General features: G+C 27.4%; 3 protein-coding genes across 9 annotated transcripts; 1 reads left to right on the plus strand and 2 right to left on the minus strand.

Moving 5' to 3' along the window:
* Positions 1–642: 642 nt before the first annotated feature.
* LOC117235922 (small integral membrane protein 14) lies at positions 643–5,222 on the minus strand. 3 transcript variants are annotated; one of them, XR_004493746.1, is made up of 6 exons: positions 5,063–5,222; positions 2,453–2,537; positions 1,711–1,765; positions 1,474–1,622; positions 1,178–1,384; positions 643–1,083 (listed from the first exon to the last, which is right to left on the minus strand). XR_004493746.1 is itself a non-coding variant. In XM_033498408.1 (5 exons), exons 2-5 carry the CDS (start codon positions 2,522–2,524, stop codon positions 1,340–1,342), a joined length of 321 nt encoding a protein of 106 aa, XP_033354299.1. In that variant the 5' UTR covers positions 2,525–2,537; positions 5,063–5,222; the 3' UTR covers positions 643–1,339. The 3 variants fall into 3 exon arrangements, 2 of the variants coding, with proteins under 2 accessions (XP_033354299.1, XP_033354300.1); XM_033498408.1 differs by having other exon boundaries at positions 643–1,384; XM_033498409.1 differs by having other exon boundaries at positions 643–1,384; positions 2,453–2,532; positions 5,063–5,218.
* Positions 5,223–5,620: 398 nt separating this feature from the next.
* Positions 5,621–7,630, minus strand: LOC117235915 (transcription initiation factor TFIID subunit 7). Its single transcript, XM_033498393.1, has 7 exons — positions 7,355–7,630; positions 7,128–7,256; positions 6,955–7,035; positions 6,503–6,869; positions 6,071–6,424; positions 5,821–5,990; positions 5,621–5,742 (listed from the first exon to the last, which is right to left on the minus strand). The coding sequence occupies exons 1-7, from the start codon at positions 7,439–7,441 to the stop codon at positions 5,725–5,727; spliced, it is 1,206 nt and encodes a 401-aa protein (XP_033354284.1). The 5' UTR covers positions 7,442–7,630; the 3' UTR covers positions 5,621–5,724.
* Positions 7,631–8,953: 1,323 nt separating this feature from the next.
* On the plus strand, positions 8,954–19,100 carry LOC117235911 (oxysterol-binding protein-related protein 8). 5 transcript variants are annotated; one of them, XM_033498383.1, is made up of 18 exons: positions 8,954–9,101; positions 11,171–11,316; positions 11,814–11,855; positions 12,927–13,055; positions 14,204–14,259; positions 14,327–14,557; positions 14,632–14,776; positions 14,835–15,056; positions 15,741–15,895; positions 15,969–16,147; positions 16,225–16,402; positions 16,503–16,599; positions 16,685–16,881; positions 16,962–17,087; positions 17,160–17,408; positions 17,490–17,657; positions 17,919–18,094; positions 18,178–19,100. In XM_033498383.1, exons 1-18 carry the CDS (start codon positions 9,082–9,084, stop codon positions 18,407–18,409), a joined length of 2,748 nt encoding a protein of 915 aa, XP_033354274.1. In that variant the 5' UTR covers positions 8,954–9,081; the 3' UTR covers positions 18,410–19,100. The 5 variants fall into 5 exon arrangements, with proteins under 5 accessions (XP_033354274.1, XP_033354278.1, XP_033354279.1 ...); XM_033498385.1 differs by lacking the exon at positions 8,954–9,101 and adding an exon at positions 10,229–10,461 and having other exon boundaries at positions 18,178–18,409; XM_033498384.1 differs by lacking the exon at positions 8,954–9,101 and adding an exon at positions 10,468–10,680 and having other exon boundaries at positions 18,178–18,409.
* The last annotated feature ends 1,197 nt before the right edge of the window (positions 19,101–20,297 follow it).

Raw genomic sequence — 20,297 nt, forward strand, 5'->3', positions numbered from 1 at the left:
ATTTTTTGTGATAATTGAGTCATGATGAAATATTATATAATTACAATACACATTTTCTTCAAACGATATAAATTACTAATTTTAAGCAAATGGAAATATATATTGTTATTCAGTTGGAAAATAATAATACTGTATTTTTCAAGAAACAAAACATTAAAACCTTACCAATATTCCACATTGTTATGACACCTTAATCTGTTCTTTTGTTACAAAATAAAGTAAACAATGAAAACAAATATAAAATACAATGCATGTTTATTGTTACAAATAAGACGGAGGAATGTACAACAAATAAAAAAGAAATATTTCATTTTTCATATTCACTATGTGAATATGGATTACATTAAATTTTATTTTTAAATCATTTTGTGTATAGTAAAACCATTAGGATTCAAATAGGGCTCCAACGTAATAGATCATACAGAATAGCACAAATAATGTAATTCAACAGAAATTATTGGGGATACTGTTTCCAATGTTTAATTTTTGTACTGAGCAACATGAAACTGTAATACTATTATATTTAGTTTTTCAATCCTATTACAAAAGAAAAAAGATCGCCTCAATTCATTGTATTGTTTTTAATGTGTATTGTACGCCTATATTCTCAGAATCCCTCAAAACTAATATAAAAAGCATAAATAAACGGCAATATATTTTAGTTCATCGTTACATTGTTTTTTAATTCATCAACAAATTTTAGTCTACAAAGTTCAATTACATCTCCTATAAAACGAATTAAACATTAAAACATTATCGAATTTAATATAAATACTAGAATACAATACCCTTATCGAATTACAGGTACTCAGGCTATTTACAATAATGAATATCAAAATTAACAGTTTTTTTTTTTAACAGTTTTTCCCCTATGATATACAATATGTGCAATCACAGTAACAACATGATGAAGAAGTTCTTATTATTCCAGTTTAAAAATCGCAATTTCAATGTTAAAAGTGCCACGTGTTCGTAAAAGACTATTTCCAACAATCTGTGGCACGACATCGATGATTCGATTACGTATTATATTTAACGAAAATAATCTCGTTAAATTATATTTTTCTCTTTTGCACAGGTCCCCTGACATGTGATAGATTTTAATAAGTAAAACTGCAGAAATTAAAATGGGTATGTATATACTCGTTAAAGTGTATAAATATAATGATTCTCAAACCTGTGAAAGGAAGTTATAGTTCTTATTTGGTTAGATTAAATATATACTAGTTATATTTTATAAATCGAACGAATGAATTAATTATTCTCTCTCTAGTTCTTCTGTTATCATAAGTTTGGCAGATTCTACTATGAAAATCCAGTGTTTGTCATATTACATTTCTTATTGTGCTGTCGGTGGAGGTACGGGAGGGTCGCCGTTTGAATCCTAAAAAAGAAGTTGTATGAATATTACGATAAAAATCTAAAGTAAAATAAAAACAGAGTTAATTATACTGCAAGTAATGTGCCACTTACGCGTTCGTTATCTCGATCTTTAGCTGTGTTGTTGGTTAATTGACGAAAAGAGTTTGGTCTAAGAACATACATAAGAACAGCGAATCCAATAATTAACAAAGTGGTCATGAAAAAGTTTGAGGACGACGAAGTATCGCGTGGTCCTGGCACTAGAAAATAAATGACGAAGATTATGAATTATGTCGATTCACAAAATTTACATTAACTTCACTAGTAAAATATAGAAAAAATACTTACATCGCGACATGCTAAAGCATTCATTATCCGTGCAATAATTTTGATTTTGTCGCAACTGAAATGAAAAAATATTGACGAAGGTCTATAAACATGACTAGGGAAATATTTTTTAGTTATTTTGATAATATGCATCTTACATACTATCTTTACCAGGTTTTTATCTACTTGTTCATATTTATTTATGTTAAGTAACGTTTGCGAAATAATCAGTAAAACAAACTCATAAAACTTATCGCTTATCGCGACAAATTCTTACAAATCGGACAAAAATAATGTATTCGCTATTACGTACAGGAAACACACCTTACCTTAACCAACGTTGCATTCATTTATATGCTATATTGCGAATTTACTGATTGTTGTAAATAAGTCGGATAAAAATGTTATAAAACATACACATCGTAATAATAAAAGCAAACGATGATGATATAATTTTTCTTGTATATAGCTTAAGAAACTTATGGACATATGTAATACTTTTTTTTACTGTACGATCTTGGAATTTTTATGTCTTAGTCTTTCCATCATTTTGTTTTGACAATCAAACACATCTTTGATATGTTAAGAAAAATTTTTATGTAAAACTATATTGATAATGATCGTTTATGTTTTCTCAAAATTTAAGAAATTTTTTAACAATAGAAAAACACGCTTGGATCGGCGATGACCCAAAAGACGTAAGAATTAAAAATAATTAAATTAAAAGTAATAACGAAAATTACAGTCAATCATTGCCACTTACGATCAAAAGCAGACGTTGCATAGCAAATTCGCTCCACATATATTCGCACATATCAAATCCCTCGTCAGCCATCGCAGTATCTGTGCTTCAAATCAAAGCAAGGGTTAATTATCATGTATTAAACTCCAAGTCTAGAATTACACGTTATTATAATCCATATTAATAATTAGGCTATATAATCATATTATGCAGTTATAATAACTATTCTAAAGCATCGTGTGTACAATATACTTTATCATTCGAATAATGAGTTCGCAATACACATATTACATATTCGCAATATACGTATGTAACTGACCATTACGATTCTCACCACTCCTTGCAAGTTCCAGCCTTATAAGCAGTGTTTTATTTGATTTACAGTAGATTGAGACCTAACCTGGTCAATTATCGGGGAAGATAAATTTTTAATATCCAAAGTATTTCTTTTTTTCATAAAATGCGAGTAAAATATGAAGTTAACAATACCTTCCTATAATAATACACCCAAGACTTATTCCACGTAGATTGGGTTAAGCTATAATAAGTATAAGTCAATAATCTTTTAAATGATGAAAATACTTTCTTTTTATAAAACATATATAAATAAATTTAAACTAATTTCTTTGACAGATTTTGAACATTTTAACATTGTAAAGACATTAAATTTCTAAAATTTGTTCTTATATTGTAAAAGGAAAGAAAATAATAAAAATTCAAAGTCACTAAACTGCATAATTACCATACTAGGAACTTATTGCGTGGGTGTATTATCCTACAGAAACATGTAAAGTATTCGCATCTTACTTCCACTTAATGAAAAGGAGAGATATTCTGAGTGTTAGAGATATAAATATCTATCCTGATAATTGACTAAATAAGATTTCGACCTATGATCAATTAATAAAACAAAAAAAAACACTACTTACAAAACTGGAACTATAAAAATATAAAAAATTGAAACTTAAGGAATGGTAGGGATAATAGCGGTCAATTAACAAAATAACAGGCCAGTTAATAACACAATACGTATATTACGAAACTCACCACCAATCCATAATTACCAATAAATCCACATATTCAGCAAGACTATCTTTAACATATATTATAATATGTCCATGTATTACAATATAATATATATAATGTATGTTGGCTATTCATGCCGTATATTAATTTTGTACTAAATATATGTTTGCAATAAATACTATATATATATATATATATATATTTTGTAACTTATATATATATTTTCCTATTGGTTTCAAAATTTACCAACATAATTACGATTGTCGTATTTTATTAAACGGCCAAGAAATTCTCAAAATGTTTTATACACATACGATATAGGTACCATGAAAATGTTCTATGGTAAATATTCAAACACTTTCATGAGCCATTCTATATCAATTCTATGTAACATTATTATTTAGTTTTTGTGTTTTGCATTGTGTTTATATCATAATATATGTATATATATCTGAATAACCGTTGTAAATGAACTCATTTAGATGGCGATTATCAGAAACGAAAGGAAATACTCTAAATCGCGCGCGTGAAATCGTATCTTATACTATGTCGCTTATAAGGTGGAATTATTCAATGTAATTTCGTCCCACGATAATTTACAAATGAAATAAGTAAAGAAAGAAAATGTAAAAATATTACAATCATTGTTGTATGAAAATTATCATTAAGTTATCGTAATATTAGATTAATATTAGATTACTACATATAATAGCGCCGTTTTCTCCGTTTTTATAATAAATATAAAAATAAAACAAATTTATGTTTGTACTCAATACATTTCTGCGAGATTTATTTTAAGGCATTTTACATCCATTTATCCATTTATTTATATCTTCGAATTTTGATGTCCCAATCTTATTCTCTCATTATCGACAAACGGAAAAACGATTAATATATTAAGAAAAATTTCAAGAGAAGAAAAACGTGGTTTATTTTATTAATAACTAGACTGCGAATTAGTATGTACTTATGGTAAATTTAAAGATGTTAAAATGTACAAAATGCACATAATATGCAAAAATATAGAAAATGTTCAAAGTAAAATTCTTGTTACAAGATTTAATGGGTAATATTATGGTGGTTATGGTTATTAAAATTTCTAATTCAAATTTCTTGCATATGTTGACAAAACACTGTATGAAACTCGGCGCATTTCAGCGTGTGATTTTATTTATACAAATGACACGTGGAATGTGCCTCTATTGTTGCTATGTATATGTTTATCAAACCTCTTTCTGTCATTCTTTTTTTCAGCATTTTAATTGTCGAATAGATTTTACACAAATACTAGAATTAGGTACATCTTGAAAAATATAATATTAAAAATGGTAGATTAAATGAATATGTAGAAGAATATTTATATTCGATGTATAGAATAATTTTTACAGAGAATAGTACAAATTAAAGAAAAAGTACAAATGGAATATGATGAAAAAAATTTAACGTACAATGATCAAACAATTATCGAACAAAATAATGACTGTTTAACAACTGACAGTTCAACAGCTTGCTCATAGTCCATTAATATTAGCGTCAAATGAAGACAAAAAAATACATCAAACAAATAACGATCGTGAAGGAAAAAATGATAAAACCCTTACATACCTTAGTCGCTTTAGCAAAATAAGTATAATGCGAATAACCTTCGCGATAAAGTAGAATTTAACACTGTATAAAAAATAAGGACGTGCTTATATTTACATCCAATACGTGTCAGCCATTACACTCGTCTTGTCGTATCTCTAATGTCTCAGTCGAGTACTGACGAATATCCAAGCTGAACTTTCATTGGTGCATTTTATGGTTGTGTGTCGTACAGTGTGAGTTGGAATTTAACAATTGGTTGTCTGTATCGAATAATTGCATGTTGCATAACAAATAACTTTCGAGAATTTTAAATAAATTATGTTTTCTGAATATTATATTTTAAACATTACATTATAATTTCATTTTGCACACGATACGCATATTTGGTTATTTATAGAAAACAATGAAAACAATTTGTATTTTATTTAACACTCTATATTTTGTATACATTTTATGTACATGTTAAAGACGTGTAAAATAAAAAAAAGTATAATTGTATACAAATAATTACATATTGTGTATATACATATATTAGATTTTTATTAATTAAAAGAAAATGGAAAGTAACGAAATACAATAGATAGATTTGGCCTTTTATTGCAAGGAACTTCACAAATGTAAATAGATATTTTGATTATAATATTTAATTTATTCTAATTATATGTATATCAACATTATCCTTACTCTAAGTCTTGAATCTGAAACATAATAATTATATAATATATAATATAGAAATAATACATTAAAAGTACTAATTGAATAATAGTATTGCGCACCTCTTGAACCTTTTGCATTTCTTGCGTTAATAAATTATCCAATATTTCTTGAAGTCTTTGCCTCAATTTAACATTTTCAATGTTGGCTATTGCAAGCTCTTGTTGTTGCCTTCTTTGACGCAGTTCAGCTAATTCGGCGTGTAAAGTCGCCAGACGTGTTTGCAATGAATCTACAATATTTAAAAACGAATTGTTTGTTCATATACACATTTGTAATACAAATTTAATACATACGTAAATATAACAATACCTTTTAATGCTGAAACACAAGGTAATTCTGAAAAATTATCTGAAATGATATATTCTGAATGGAATTGTTCAACTTTAGGTACTTTTGATATAGATGTATCCTCTGTTTTTTCTACGTCTGTTTCCATATTATTGTCACTTTGGAACATTTCTTTGCTGAATACTGTGCAAAGTCTATTATTTGCTTCAATATTGTTAGGCCTCTCTGAATATGCAGCTTGCATAGAATTAGAGTCTGATACTCTACTGTCTGCAGAAAGTCGACTATTCTCATCCAATTCCATTACATTTATATTTGCTTCCTCATCATCTTCCTCACTATCACTTACAGGTTCGCCAAATATATCATGTTCCGCTATACAATATAAACAATAATATTTTATTTATCTTATATCATAATTGTTGTATTTCTGCTTATATCCTACCAACTTACCAACATCAAAACTTTGAGATGTATTGCCATTGATACTTTCTCTCTTAGTTTTCACTGTACCAGATGACGACACTTTGCTCGGTTTTGATTGATCTTCATCTTCACATATCACCTCCCACTTAACATTAACTGCATCATTATCCACTCTTAACAAACGTTTAACTTCTTTCTCAATTTCTGGAGCTTCCACATATTTCTTCTTCAAGGTTTTTCTAAATCTTCTACGTCTTACATTTTTAGTAGGTGGAGTTATACCATGTGGCCACAGAAATTTTTTATCTACTTTATTAGGATCTTTTTTCTTTTGCCTAACTGGAGACTCTTCATCCGTGGTAGTATGATCATCTTCTTCTTTGCAAATTAACATCTATGAACATTAAAATATAATGAATTATGATAGAAATAAAAATTATATAAGTGAACAATATAAAACTGATTACAAATAACTTTACCTGACATATATCAGCAGTTTTATAGAAACTCTTGTTATCAATAGTTTTTAAAGATTCTACAATCGTTGGTAAATCAACAACCTAGAGTTAGAATTTCCTTTAGAGTTTCCTTTATTACTTTTTCGTATTATTATATTTATATATAAATAAAAGAAAACCTATTGCAATTTTACCTTCCCATGAAGAAGCCAATGATCGAATCTAGCCTCACCATAACGCATATCATTTTCCAGTTTTATACTTAATCTATCTTTTAAAGACAATCCATTCCGTAGTGTTTCTCGTAAAACTCGCGCCGGTTCCTTAAAAAAATTAAAACATTTGTTATAGTTATACAAAATTTCATATTATTCGCTTTACTATTTTAAATGACTGAGATTAAATATTAAAATGAACTCACTGGTGGTAAGCGCAAAATAAATTGACTTTCCAATTCTACTTGAGGCTCACAATTTTTTTGGTAATCTGTATTTGGATGACGACTCATATTCCTTCAAAATTAAAGTACTGTAACTTATAATAAGTCTTTCTAGAATATTTTATAAATAAATCGAAACTATATTCTGTCCAATTTACAAGTGACTGCGATCTGTACTCCAACTGCACGATCATATAAACATGTCTCGACGTCGATACTCAAATACCGAAGCCTGCCGAAGCCAAGGGAAAACTGGAAATTGAATAGTGAAAAAATCAACATGGACGAAAAGAAGGTTTCCGTTTTGCGCATGCCTGACATGCTATGCATGTTCATACAGAGATAAAGACACTACTCATTTGTGTCTGTCTCGCAGAACGAGAACTTCGTTGTCTTCCATTTTGATCTTTCACAACTCAATTTTCGGACGGTTTCCCCTAACAAGTGTCGATACTTGTTTATATGATCATGGTGTGTCAGTTAATCGAGTCAGAAAAATAAACATAACTAGTCACGTTACACTACACTATAGTCTGTCTAGCGCATGGGCATATTCCTATGTTTATGATTCAACGAGACAAGACAGTAAACGTAAACAAAAAAACGTGATTGCAACCGCAGCAATCACGAAGAGATTATGGATGGACTATAAGTATTGGCTTTTAATTGCGAACGAATTATGATATAAAGGGATAACTATATTACTACAGAAAATGTTTAGATTGAGCTGTTTGATACATTTGTTTAAATGAAATAGATATATTTGCTTAATTTATATCATCCGTGATTTATATTAATATTACATCTTCCTGTGGTTTTCTCATATAAGGGTTATGTTCGTAAAAATAGTTTCCTATTTTATACCTCAGAATCGTGAATCCCCGAGCCTATTTTCCCTAGTAATTTTATTTAACTCTGCTTACTCGGTTCTTTGGATAGAGATAGAGATACATACTAAAACTAGAACTGCTCGAATGTTCAAAATTTGTATTTTTTCATAGAAATTTTATCAATTTGTATTAATGCACTTTTAGATATTTGAATGATTTTTTAATAAAAGATATGGGTAGAAGCTTATTTCTCTTGCATTGTATATTTTTTCATGCACCTTTCATTTTGATTCCTTTAGTACAAGTTTTATATCTTAGTCATTGGTACTTTTAATGTTAAACAAAATGTAAAAAACTAGTTTTTTTTATTATGTCTAATTTCCAACAACATTATCTTTATTATAAATAAATAAACTAAATAATATAATGATAATATATATATTAATAATATATTAAAGTGATATATAAAAATAATGCTAATAAATATAATGAAATATAATAAATATAAATAATATAGTGATTACATATAAAGAATTGAATATAAATAAAGTAAGGTACACAAGAAATATATCTCTGAAATAATTCATTCAATTTATTAAATTATCTTCTATACATACGGATAAAAGGTTCTTATTTATTATGACTCAGTTATATGACGTAATGATAGCCGCTGTCCGGTTTGTTTAATGTAAAAGAATATATAGATAGCGTTTCTTTTAGATTGCGCTTAGTGTTGTTTTGAAGACGAATTAGATTTAAGTGTGTTCTTTAGATATTTCAGTTATAATTCACACCTTACACAATTATATCATATTTTATACAAAATCAGTTTCTATATTGCACATTTTTACTTGTGCAACGTAATATGTGAAGATACGCATGGGCATCAATAAATTCCGGTAAATAATTTGCAAAAAAATTCTTCATATAAGTTTCTGACAAACAATTGACACAATCAATCTATTCACAACACCGAGCAAGATGTTTCTTTCACTATTTTTTTCGGACGATATCGATGATACGTGTATGTATATATTTATTGCGAACTATTCACAATTTCTATCCATAAAAGCATTATTTTTAAAATTTTATTGATTTATATCATACACGACAAGAAAATATTTATCGTATGATTTTCGTGCGATTATTTAGTCCTATTATATATTTCATTCATTGAATAATGATTTTATTGATTGAATAATGAATTCGATTGGAGATCGTATTAACGTACTTAATTGTTTCGTTACTCTACGAATACAGTGGTTCATGAAAGTACTTGAACACTTACTATAGAAAAATTTAAAGTTTATATTATATATGTTATATAAAATATTTTGAAACATTAGCACTGTAATGAAATGCGACTATCCTGATTATATTAATCAGATTTGGAATTAATCTTAAAATGTATATGGAAGCTATACGAGATATTTATTGCAGGCATATGTATATTTAGTAAAAGATTAAAATTATAGCATGAATAGCTACCTTAAACATACATATGTACATATGATACATATAATGAGTGTTAAAAGTGGTTGTACTGAATATTTGGGTTTATTAATATAATGAAACTTGATTGGATATTAATACATAATATAATGGATTATTTAAATATTTTTGTGATCTTTGTGAAATATATACTTATACTAAATATACCTATTATAATTCCTATACCTATACAGATGCTGCAGAAAATATTTGTACATCACTGTATTTATTATAGCTTTATATACTAATTAATTAGGTATTACGATATTAAATTTTATATCATTCAATAGTATTTTTATATGACCATGAAAATTTAATACTATGAAAATGAAATATAGGACCTGGTAAAAAGATGCTTTATTGGAAAATAATAAAGGCAAATATTTTTTGTTTGTACATTTTCAGATTTGTCTCAAATTTTATAAATATAATCATGATAGTCATTTACACTCTGTATAGTGCAAATGAAATTTTAAAATGTTTTATATAACACACGTAATATATTCGTAAAAGTTTTTATAAATGTTCCAATGCTGAGTAACTGTAGATCGTGTGTGTCGTTCCTGGGAGCAATTTTCGTTCGTTAAAATGTTTACGCTTTATTGAATCTGCATCAATAATAAGGCATATAATAGCGACGTTTTATGCGTCGTACATCTTCATTCTGAATAACTTACTAGGCCCATATGTTTATAGTTAAGCTATAACAGTAAGTGATCAATGGAACATCGGACTTTGCGCTCGCGCCGTCGTACTTCACTCGTCGGTGTATGTATATTCCCTTTTCCTTGCTTCGAATGTTTCTACCTAAATCACTAAAAAAGTCAGTTAATTTTGAAATCGTAATTGAAATTTTAATTCTGTATATAATATGTAATATTCATGTCGTCGTCTTTTACACTTTGATACACTTCTATAAGTGTAATTAATCATTATCTGTTATAACATATATAAGTATTGACTGGACAAACAATTGTTCGAAATCAGGTAAGTTGTGATTACTTTATTTAATACCTTTTTCAGATATTCATTTTGTAAATAATTTATTTTAATAGTAATATTATTTCTATAACTTTAGATGTGTGATGTTATAATGAATGGGATATCTAACACATTTCAGGCATATTATTCAGAATTTTTGCTTTGTTATTCTTGTTGGAGTAATTGCTATTCGTTATAGTGCTTATTTTGCAAAGAAATGCATCACTTAAAGTTGCATAGTTATTTAATTATCATTACATAGCATTTTATAATGACATACATTATGTACTGTGACCATTATTACGATCTATACCATTCTTTTAATCTTGAAAATTACTTGATAATAGTTGGTGTACCTATAATCATTCTTCATTTTGCAATATTCACTTTTATTTTTTGTTTTTGTTATTGTTATTGTTGTTATATATGAATATTTTTATATTACACTCCACTGTAAAATTATATAGTAAGATCATGTATGTTTTTGATGTAATAGATCCATCATGATTTCCCAACCAATTGTGGTACCTGGAGGTGAACATCGAACATCACAATCAGAAACCCACTCTATGTCTGTTGGAAGTACATCTGATTGCTTTAAGACCATGACACCGCCGAATGTAAGCAGATCACTTAGTAACCGTAAGTATCATATAAATATTATAACATTTATATTGTTAAAAGATATTTTAAAAGTCATTTTTATACTCTTAAGAGCAAATGTACCATGAAAGGGAAAGTTATGGATGGATAATAGATGAATATAAATATCAATTTATTTGTATATATAATTATATATTATGTATGTGGGAATTACATATTTATAGCAAAGAAATACAAACTATAGAACAACTTTCTTTTATTATAATTTAGGTAATGATTAGTTTTTAGTGATTTAAATGAATAGTTTTGCCTTGATACATATACATATACTATTTTTACTATATTATATTATACTTTTTTTTATTACTAACATATATTTGTAATTTGTTATATTTTTTCAAGAAGTAAGTTTTGAAATTATGTATGTATATCTATATTAGTGGCTATATTGTCTATATAATTTTAGTGGCTAAGGATATTATTTTAATAATTTATTGAGTATTATTTGAAATGAATATAGCAATTATCATTTAAAGGTGTTAGTGACAGTGGATATGGTACATTACCAAGTAAGCTAGGTAGGCTTATTAATATATATTGTGTGCATATAGTAGCAAGCCTCAGTATTAGAATCATAAAGATAAATTAGTAGATGTGTGTATACACATATGTATAATATTCTATTTTCAGATTACACATATTATTAGCATTCTCTCATTTCCAATAACTTATTGCATCATCATTTTATGTTATCAAATAAACTATAAATAAAATTTACAATACACAAATTAACTTCACTTATTGTTTAAATATGATCTCCTTTAACATTATCACATTAAACAAAAGGATAACTTGTATTATTAGAACTATTAAAACGCCATGCTATTGAATGTATAAGATTAACATAATACATTCATGCTGTTAGCACATTTTTCACTTTTTAGTATGTCATAGTATATTATATAACATGAACATTTATTCATAAGTTTATATAAGGAATATTATATGTAAGCTAGAAAATAATGTTCTTCGTGTCTTCAAAAGTTCTGATGCATGAACCAATTTTATGTTACTCAGTGTAGTATAATAGATGCATGTGTTAGTATTAAAAATTTATTATTATTCCTGTCTTATAGTTTGCAATAGTATGTAAACAATATTTTTATTTAGAGACATATTTCTCAATTTTTAGAACATATATAACGTAATGTACATTGTGACAACAATATGTAACTTGTTGTGCATGTAACCTTTTCTGGTGCATTTATGGACCTTTGCATGTTGTAATAGATGTATACATTTTATTTAGTACTAAAGTTTCTTTGCTTTTGCAATTTAATAAATTTAATTAAAATTTGGAGCTACATTTTATATAATTATGTTTACTGCAAATTCTGTCTTTCAAATTTAATGTTATTAGCAATTCATAATTAGCGTTGCTGAAATGGATTTATACTTTAGAATGTGATATGATGTAATTTAATCTTAGTATCTTTATTGTTAAGTAGCTTATAGCTCAAAAATTTTTAGAGTTTGTGATTTTAAAGGATAGATATTTATATAAGATTGAAAAATACATATTTACATGAAACAGTTGTAAAAATATTGATAAATAGTAATTGTAATTGTGAACAAAACTAAATATATAGAACCAGTGGATCAACAACTTCGACGAAGCAGTGTTCAAGTTCAATCTGCAACATTACCTAAACTTCCATCAACAGAGTCCCTATCAACAAGTGTAAATTTTGCAACTGCTGCACCTCCACTATCTCCAGGTATAAACACAAAGCTATGTTAATATCATAATGGACAATTATTCGAAATTTGTCAGGTGCTTTTTTGACTTTTGTGTAAATTATTACTATTTCTTGTACAAGTAGTTGATTAGCTGTAAAGAACTGCATATTTTTTATTTCTTGTTTGGCTTATATTTTCCTTTCATACTATGCATATTATTATTCAGATTTTTAAGCTCTGAAATGTAATTTTTGTATATTGTATAATCTTCTTTGGCTGATAAATTATTAAATATGTATATTAAATAGATTACTATTATGAATATAAGTTTTAAATAAATAATTTTCTGTATAATAATTACATATAAAACTTATAGTTTATAAGTATTACATAAGTCTAACTTATGCCTAAGATAAATACAATCAAATTTTGTTAAATGTGATCTTTAACACAGATAAAAAAAAATGTGATTAAAAGGTCTAATACGAAGATGCTAACTGCATAATGCGTTATGTTAATGAAGCTATTATATGAAATAATTTTATTTGTATAACATACCGTACTCTGTAATAAATAAGGAACTGTAAACTATTCTTTTTCCAATTCTATAAATTTTTCAATGAAACTTGTGAACTTTTTTATAGAACAATGAGTTTTTATTTCTGTATTATTGGAATTCTATTTGCCAAGCTTGTTATGTGAATGTTTTAAGTTTTATTGTTTTTAAGGCTTCCGGTTTTAATTAATTGTAAATAAAAAGAAGTTATATTAAAATTACTAGAGTGATAATCATAATATTTTATATAATTCATTAAATCATTTATCAACTTTTAGTAAATATTATCGTTTGCATATTTTCCTCATTTTAAAAAACACATCTAATATGAAAATTAAAAAAATATTCATAAAAGTTATTAAAGATTTTAGTTCATAATTGTATTTAATAATTTATTTATATATAACATACATTGTTTTAAATCATATAATTCACATACTAAAATTATGATAAATATAGATATATTCTAAATAAGAACTGTTTAATATTTTTGTTTGTAACTATTTTTGGACATTAATATTTATTGCTAAGTTAGTATTTAATGAATGTAACTGTATTTTTATGTTGTTATAATATCAGTGTTAAATTAATATTTAAAAAAATAATTTGTGAATAATTTAATTGTTATAGGTTTAACAACTACAATGGGAGAAACAAATCAAAAAACAGATAACGCATCTGATAAGGTATAAAATATTTAATGCACCGTTTTAAGACATTGAAAAGGTATTTATATTTTTGTATAATTTTTAGTCTTTAGATTCTTGTAAGTTAACAAGAAAAGAATCATATAAGGCTCAAAGAAAGAATTACCGGATGGAGAAGAAAAGAGTTGCCAATGAACTCTTAAGTTCGTTTAAAGATCCAACTGTTATTGTTATGAGCGATTGGCTTAAAGTTCGTGGTACATTAAAGAGTTGGACAAAATTGTGGTGCATCCTGAAGCCTGGTTTACTATTGCTATACAAAAGTCCAAAAACAAAAGTGCTCATTTATATTACTTTTAAATAAAGTATTTATTTGCTTCATATATAATTATATTCATATACCTATTACAGAGTAATCACTGGGTGGGAACGGTTTTACTTAATACATGTCAAGTAATAGAACGTCCAAGCAAGAAAGATGGATTTTGTTTTAAATTGTTTCATCCCTTGGAACAGTCAATATGGGCTCCAAGAGGCCCAGAGAAAGAAGCTATTGGTAAATAATGAATTTTCTACAAATGAAAAAATATATTTCTACTTAATCATTTTTATAGGTGCGGTTGTACAACCTTTGCCAACATCTTATTTAATATTTAGAGCACCTTCACAGGCAGCTGGTAAATGTTGGTTGGATGCACTTGAATTATCTTTACGTTGTTCATCTTTAATAGTACGCTCAACAAGTGCATTACCGCGTGCTTTACCACATGATACTACAACAACTCATGAAACTCAGTGGAGTGAAGCAGATTATGAAAAACACTTTGATGAACATGGTAGGTATAACAGAACAATATTTTTTATAACGTATCAAGATGTATGTTATATTACATAAAATGTTAACTTTTATTCTACTATTCCTTTTCTTTTAAGAAATTTACTTGATATAAGAAGTAACATTTCTCTTTTATACATTAATACATTACAATTGACTTTAGTACAAGGACAGCACTCAGAAAAATACTTAATTAAGCTTCATTCATGGAAGTTATTGGTACTAATTATGTTGTTATTGTCATTCCTTTCCTGACTTTTGTCACCTTAAACACTTGCTTTAATATCCACAGTATGCTTGTCTAATTATGCTCCTCAATCACCTACAACACCTCAAAGACGTTTGTTATCATGTCCTCAGCCTTTAACACCTTCTATGTCAAATAATCCTAAAAGTGTTTGTCCTTCACCAACTCCAATGTTTCAGCAGTTATATCATGCAGTAGCATATTGGGAGAAACAATTTTGCGATAAATCTCCACCTGTCGCTGCAGATACAGATATTATTTTGTCTTCGAATACTGTAGACATGTTAGGTGATGGAGATACTTATCCCCATTTTGAATCTTCTATCTCCAAGCCTATTACGTCTTGCACTCGACGCATGACTGTTCCTTCTGTACATGTCCTGGAGTATGATACTCCAACAGTAGTAACGCTAGATCCTATGCACTCCTCACATATAGACCTGGACGACATTAGCCAGCCAGAGAACGGAGTAGCAGCTGATGCAGAAATTAGTGCATCAGACAGTGAATCTGAAGGGTCAGCTAAAGAAGATCAACAAGAAACAATTAACGAAACTCTATATGTTGCGAATGAGCAAGAAGTCCTTGGAGCGGTAAAATAAATTATATTGTATTGAGTCTTATCCATAATTGATACTAGAGTTTTTATATTTGTGTTTGATACAGGCTGGAGAAGTAGTTACAGAATTACAGGAAGAACAAAAATCTTTAATATGGTTCTTGATGAAACAAGTTCGACCAGGCATGGATTTATCGAAAGTAGTCTTGCCGACTTTTATTTTAGAACCTCGTTCGTTCCTAGAAAAACTGGCTGATTCTTATTACCATGCAGATTTATTGTCCCAGTAAGTATAAATTTGTAGATTTTGAGAAACATTTGAATAAAATTATTATATATATGCTTTGTTTCTTGTTCTTACAGAGCAGTAGTGGAAGATGATGCATTTACACGTATGAAAGGTGTTGTTAAATGGTATTTATCTGGATTTTATAAAAAACCTCAGGGTTTGAAGAAACCATACAACCCGCTTTTGGGTGAAACTTTCCGCTGTTATTGGCAGCATTCTAATGGTTCAAGGACTTTCTATATTGCTGAACAGGTGTACAATTATTAAAATTTTTTAATTTTTTATAATTATATGTACTTGCTCCATCTTTATTACTACTACATACTTATACGAAACATTTCAATGTTAATAGTTGTCTCATCATCCACCTATATCAGGCTTCTATGTTACAAATCGACAAGATGGATTTACTATTAGTGCTACAATTATTGCTAAATCTAAATTTTATGGTAAATATATATATTTTTTCGTTAAAAAAAATGAAACGTTTTGCTAAGACAGTCATTATATGAAAATATATATTCCATTTTTCAGGAAATTCAACATCAGCAGTTTTAGATGGTGTTGCAATACTGACAATGTTGCCCAGAGGAGAAGATTATACAATGACGATACCTTATGCCCATTGTAAAGGTATTCTTATGGGAACATTATCTATGGAATTAGGTGGGAAAGTTCATATAAATTGTGAAAAGACAGGTTATCATACTGAACTAGAATTCAAACTCAAGGTAATATGGAATGTTACATAAACTTAAAATAATAGTCATAAAATTAATTATATGTGTTTGTGTGATTACTCATTCAATAGCCATTTCTTGGAGGTGCAGAACAAATGAATCAAGTTACAGGAGGAATACGTCTAGGAAAAGAAACTCTTGCTATTATATCAGGCTATTGGGATGGTCAAATATTAATTACAGATAAAAGAACTGGGGTATGTTGCTTATTTAGGATTCTATACACAGTAATTAATGGTTAAATTAAACTATGTCAACTAATCTTGCAGCAAGAAAGTGTGTTTTTCAATCCTACTCCAGAAATACGTAAAAAGAGATTGAAAAAGTACACTGTACCTCTAGAACATCAAGGTCCATGGGAAAGTGAGAAATTATGGTACGATGTTACTCAGGCAATTAATGGCGATGATCAAGTTGCTGCTACTGACGCAAAAACTCAATTGGAAGAAGCACAAAGAGAGCGTGCTAAAGAACGAAAACTTAAAGGACAGGAATGGATTCCTAAGCATTTTGTTCAGGTATTAAATAATAATAAAAGAAACTGCTTTCATAAGCTCCTATTTATATTCTGAACAATATAATTTTTTTAATATTATCAGGATATTATAACGGGTAACTGGGTTTATCGACATGCGGATGTTCGACCATGGGATCCTAGAAATGATGTTGTACAATATGAACAAGATTACATAGTGCGTACGAAAACTAGACACAAAACACCAATTATGCGTACTGGAAGTATCGTATCAACTGAACCACAGACACAGGTATAGGAATTAAATAATGTAAATAATACTTTTATTTTGTAAATAAACAAATGTTTGATGAAAACTAAATAATTTATTAGTTTTATTGATGATTACTAATTATAATACAATTGTAATAATCATTCAAATCAAGATTTTGATTATTTATATCAATTATGCTCTGAAAAAGCAAAAAATAATCGTGAACTATAAATACATTTCCTTTTTTTCATTTTTTCAAAACGAAATAACTAATTTAAAAGTTTATCACTCATGTTTCAGGTTCCACTTCTTCAAGCTGAGTCACGTTCTTCGCTTTCTGTATTAAAATCTTCCAAAAGACAGTTGTCTAATAATTTACCATTAACAGAGACCGCTCATGATTCTGGGAGTTCCTCTGCAGAGGTACACTCAGATTCTAGTCAGTCAGTAGGTAAAAGAAAACGTTCTACAGCTAGGTAAGTTTTTCTATTATTTCTCGATTATAGAATGACGACTAACAATACTTTCCTTAATTTTAAACATGGAAATATTTTTTAAGGATAATGGATCTTATAAAGGACATAGAAAGACAAATGTTAGAACATAGTGATAGACTTAATCATATAAAACACATATTAGAACAACTTGCTATAATACAAAGAGAACAAGTTTATCAACACCATAGTATAAATATGTTGAAAAGCTTCATTGATACGATTCTTGTTATTATAATAGTTTTCTCTGTACAATACTTTGTAAAAATATGGACCGATGAACCTAGCGGAGGTTGAAGAGTATGATAACAGAATCGTAGTATAAATTGTATATATTATTTATCTTCTCTCAATTCGGATTATCAGCTTTTGCGTCAGGAACAAGCTTTGAAAAGAAAAATCTTAAAATTTGAAGTACCTAATTTACACGTGTTTTTATGGGAGATAATAAAACACGCCGTTTTTAATAGAATACCGCTAAATGGATAGAGTAAAATAATTTAGAACTATTAAAGATATACTTATTCAGGTAATCGTAGTGCAATGTTATTTTATTTATAGCTTTTGGATAGTTTAATTTTTGATTTGTAAGATGGTACGTTATGGCTATATAAATGTAAGCTACATTCTCTAGTGATTAATATAACACTTATAGTTTTTGTTAAACGCTCCTCACGCCAGCAATGAACTATACAAGGTAAAAGGAATTTTTTTGAGCTTATCAATAGTAATATTTTGAGCTTATATATAATATTTTATGTGCTAATGCACAAGAAAATAATTATATATTTATTCAGAAATTCTAATGATGTTGTAGTATTTACTGCAGGCGCTCAATAGTAAAATGTATCGATGATAATAATAAGATAATTGTAAAGATATAACGACATATATTATTATAAATTTTATTATCTTGGAATTATGGCGACTATAAAATAGGAAAAGCTAATTGCAGTTTAAAGTAATATATAGAATTAATTTTATAGTGCATCAGTATTATTATTTTGATTAATACAATGAAATTCCTAATAAAATAAGTATCAAATATTAGAATTCTGCACATGATATGAAACAAGAGTTACATCCAAATTTTTGCTACATAACTTAAATCATGAATTTATTTTGTGTCATTTGCATCTTCCTGTTAATAAACATATTATGATGCATTTAATATTAGAGCAATACTATGCTTTTATATTTAGAATGAGTTTTATTGATGATTGTTTTATACTTATATAATTTAAAGCATATTTCTAAATATGTTTACAAATGATTGAAAAGTTCTTGTAATTTTATTAGACATACTTAAATGTTTACTTTAAAAATAAAGATGAACTTGAAATAAAGATGAAAGAATATATTTAGTAAAATAAAAACAATTTAGACCACAGTAATGCCATTGTTGAAATATCAATTTGTGATGGATAATTTTTTAATTTAACAATATATCATATAAAATTAAAAATATTGACAATATACATACACTTCTCGTCAAAAAGATAGTCCAGGTATGCTATCTTTAATTTTTAAAGTTTTTCGTCTGTAACGCATAATATCGAAACATTATGAGCTCAGAATATGCGGTTCGTTGAAAATAATTAAAAATATTATAAGATTTATTCTGAGCTCATAATGTTTTGATATTATATTATATTACAGACGAGAAACTTTACACGCGTCATTGAGAAATTAAAGATAGCACACCTGGGTTATCTTTTTGGCGAGAAGTGCATATAATAAATACATTAATAATTCTGTATCAGTTCAAAGCTTCGAATTGACTTTTTAGCTAAGTATAACAAAATAAAACTTTTAAATGGTAGTCAATGTCCTTGTTTATGAAAAAATTACATAAAAATAAAATTTAATTGATGTTTTAATATCTTTACTTTAATTAATATGTAGTGTACATACTTCAATAAAATAAAAGACAGATAAATCTTTGTATAAATAATAATTCATTTATTATTAGTATAAATTAATTTCGTTTATAAAAACAAATTATAAATAATATGATCTATAAAATTTCAATACTAAGTATAACAAAATAAGACTTTTAAATGGTAGTCAATGTCCTTGTTTATGAAAAAATTACATAAAAATAAAATTTAATTGATGTTTTAATATCTTTACTTTGATTAATATGTAGTGTACATACTTCAATAAAACAAAAGACAGATAAACC

The sequence above is a fragment of the Bombus vosnesenskii genome, unplaced genomic scaffold (genome assembly GCF_011952255.1).
Source record: "Bombus vosnesenskii isolate JDL3184/JDL3185 unplaced genomic scaffold, Bvos_JDL3184-5_v1.1 scf7180000013334, whole genome shotgun sequence".
In the NCBI taxonomy this organism is placed as follows: domain Eukaryota; kingdom Metazoa; phylum Arthropoda; class Insecta; order Hymenoptera; family Apidae; genus Bombus; species Bombus vosnesenskii.

Coding starts and splice junctions, on each gene's coding strand:
- LOC117235922 (XM_033498408.1), bottom strand. CDS start 2,524: ATGGCTGACGAGGGATTTGATATGTGCGAATATATGTGGAGCGAATTT. Junction 1,766..2,452: donor TGCAACGTCTGCTTTTGATC/GTAAGTGGCAAT, acceptor TTTTCATTTCAG/TTGCGACAAAATCAAAATTA. Junction 1,385..1,473: donor AAGATCGAGATAACGAACGC/GTAAGTGGCACA, acceptor CTTCTTTTTTAG/GATTCAAACGGCGACCCTCC.
- LOC117235915 (XM_033498393.1), bottom strand. CDS start 7,441: ATGAGTCGTCATCCAAATACAGATTACCAAAAAAATTGTGAGCCTCAA. Junction 7,257..7,354: donor TTATTTTGCGCTTACCACCA/GTGAGTTCATTT, acceptor AATTTTTTTAAG/GAACCGGCGCGAGTTTTACG. Junction 5,991..6,070: donor TTGTGTTTCAGCATTAAAAG/GTATTGTTATAT, acceptor TAAATATTGTAG/ATTCATTGCAAACACGTCTG.
- LOC117235911 (XM_033498383.1), top strand. CDS start 9,082: ATGGGCATCAATAAATTCCG. Junction 15,896..15,968: donor AGCAAGAAGTCCTTGGAGCG/GTAAAATAAATT, acceptor TGTTTGATACAG/GCTGGAGAAGTAGTTACAGA. Junction 16,882..16,961: donor AACTAGAATTCAAACTCAAG/GTAATATGGAAT, acceptor CTCATTCAATAG/CCATTTCTTGGAGGTGCAGA.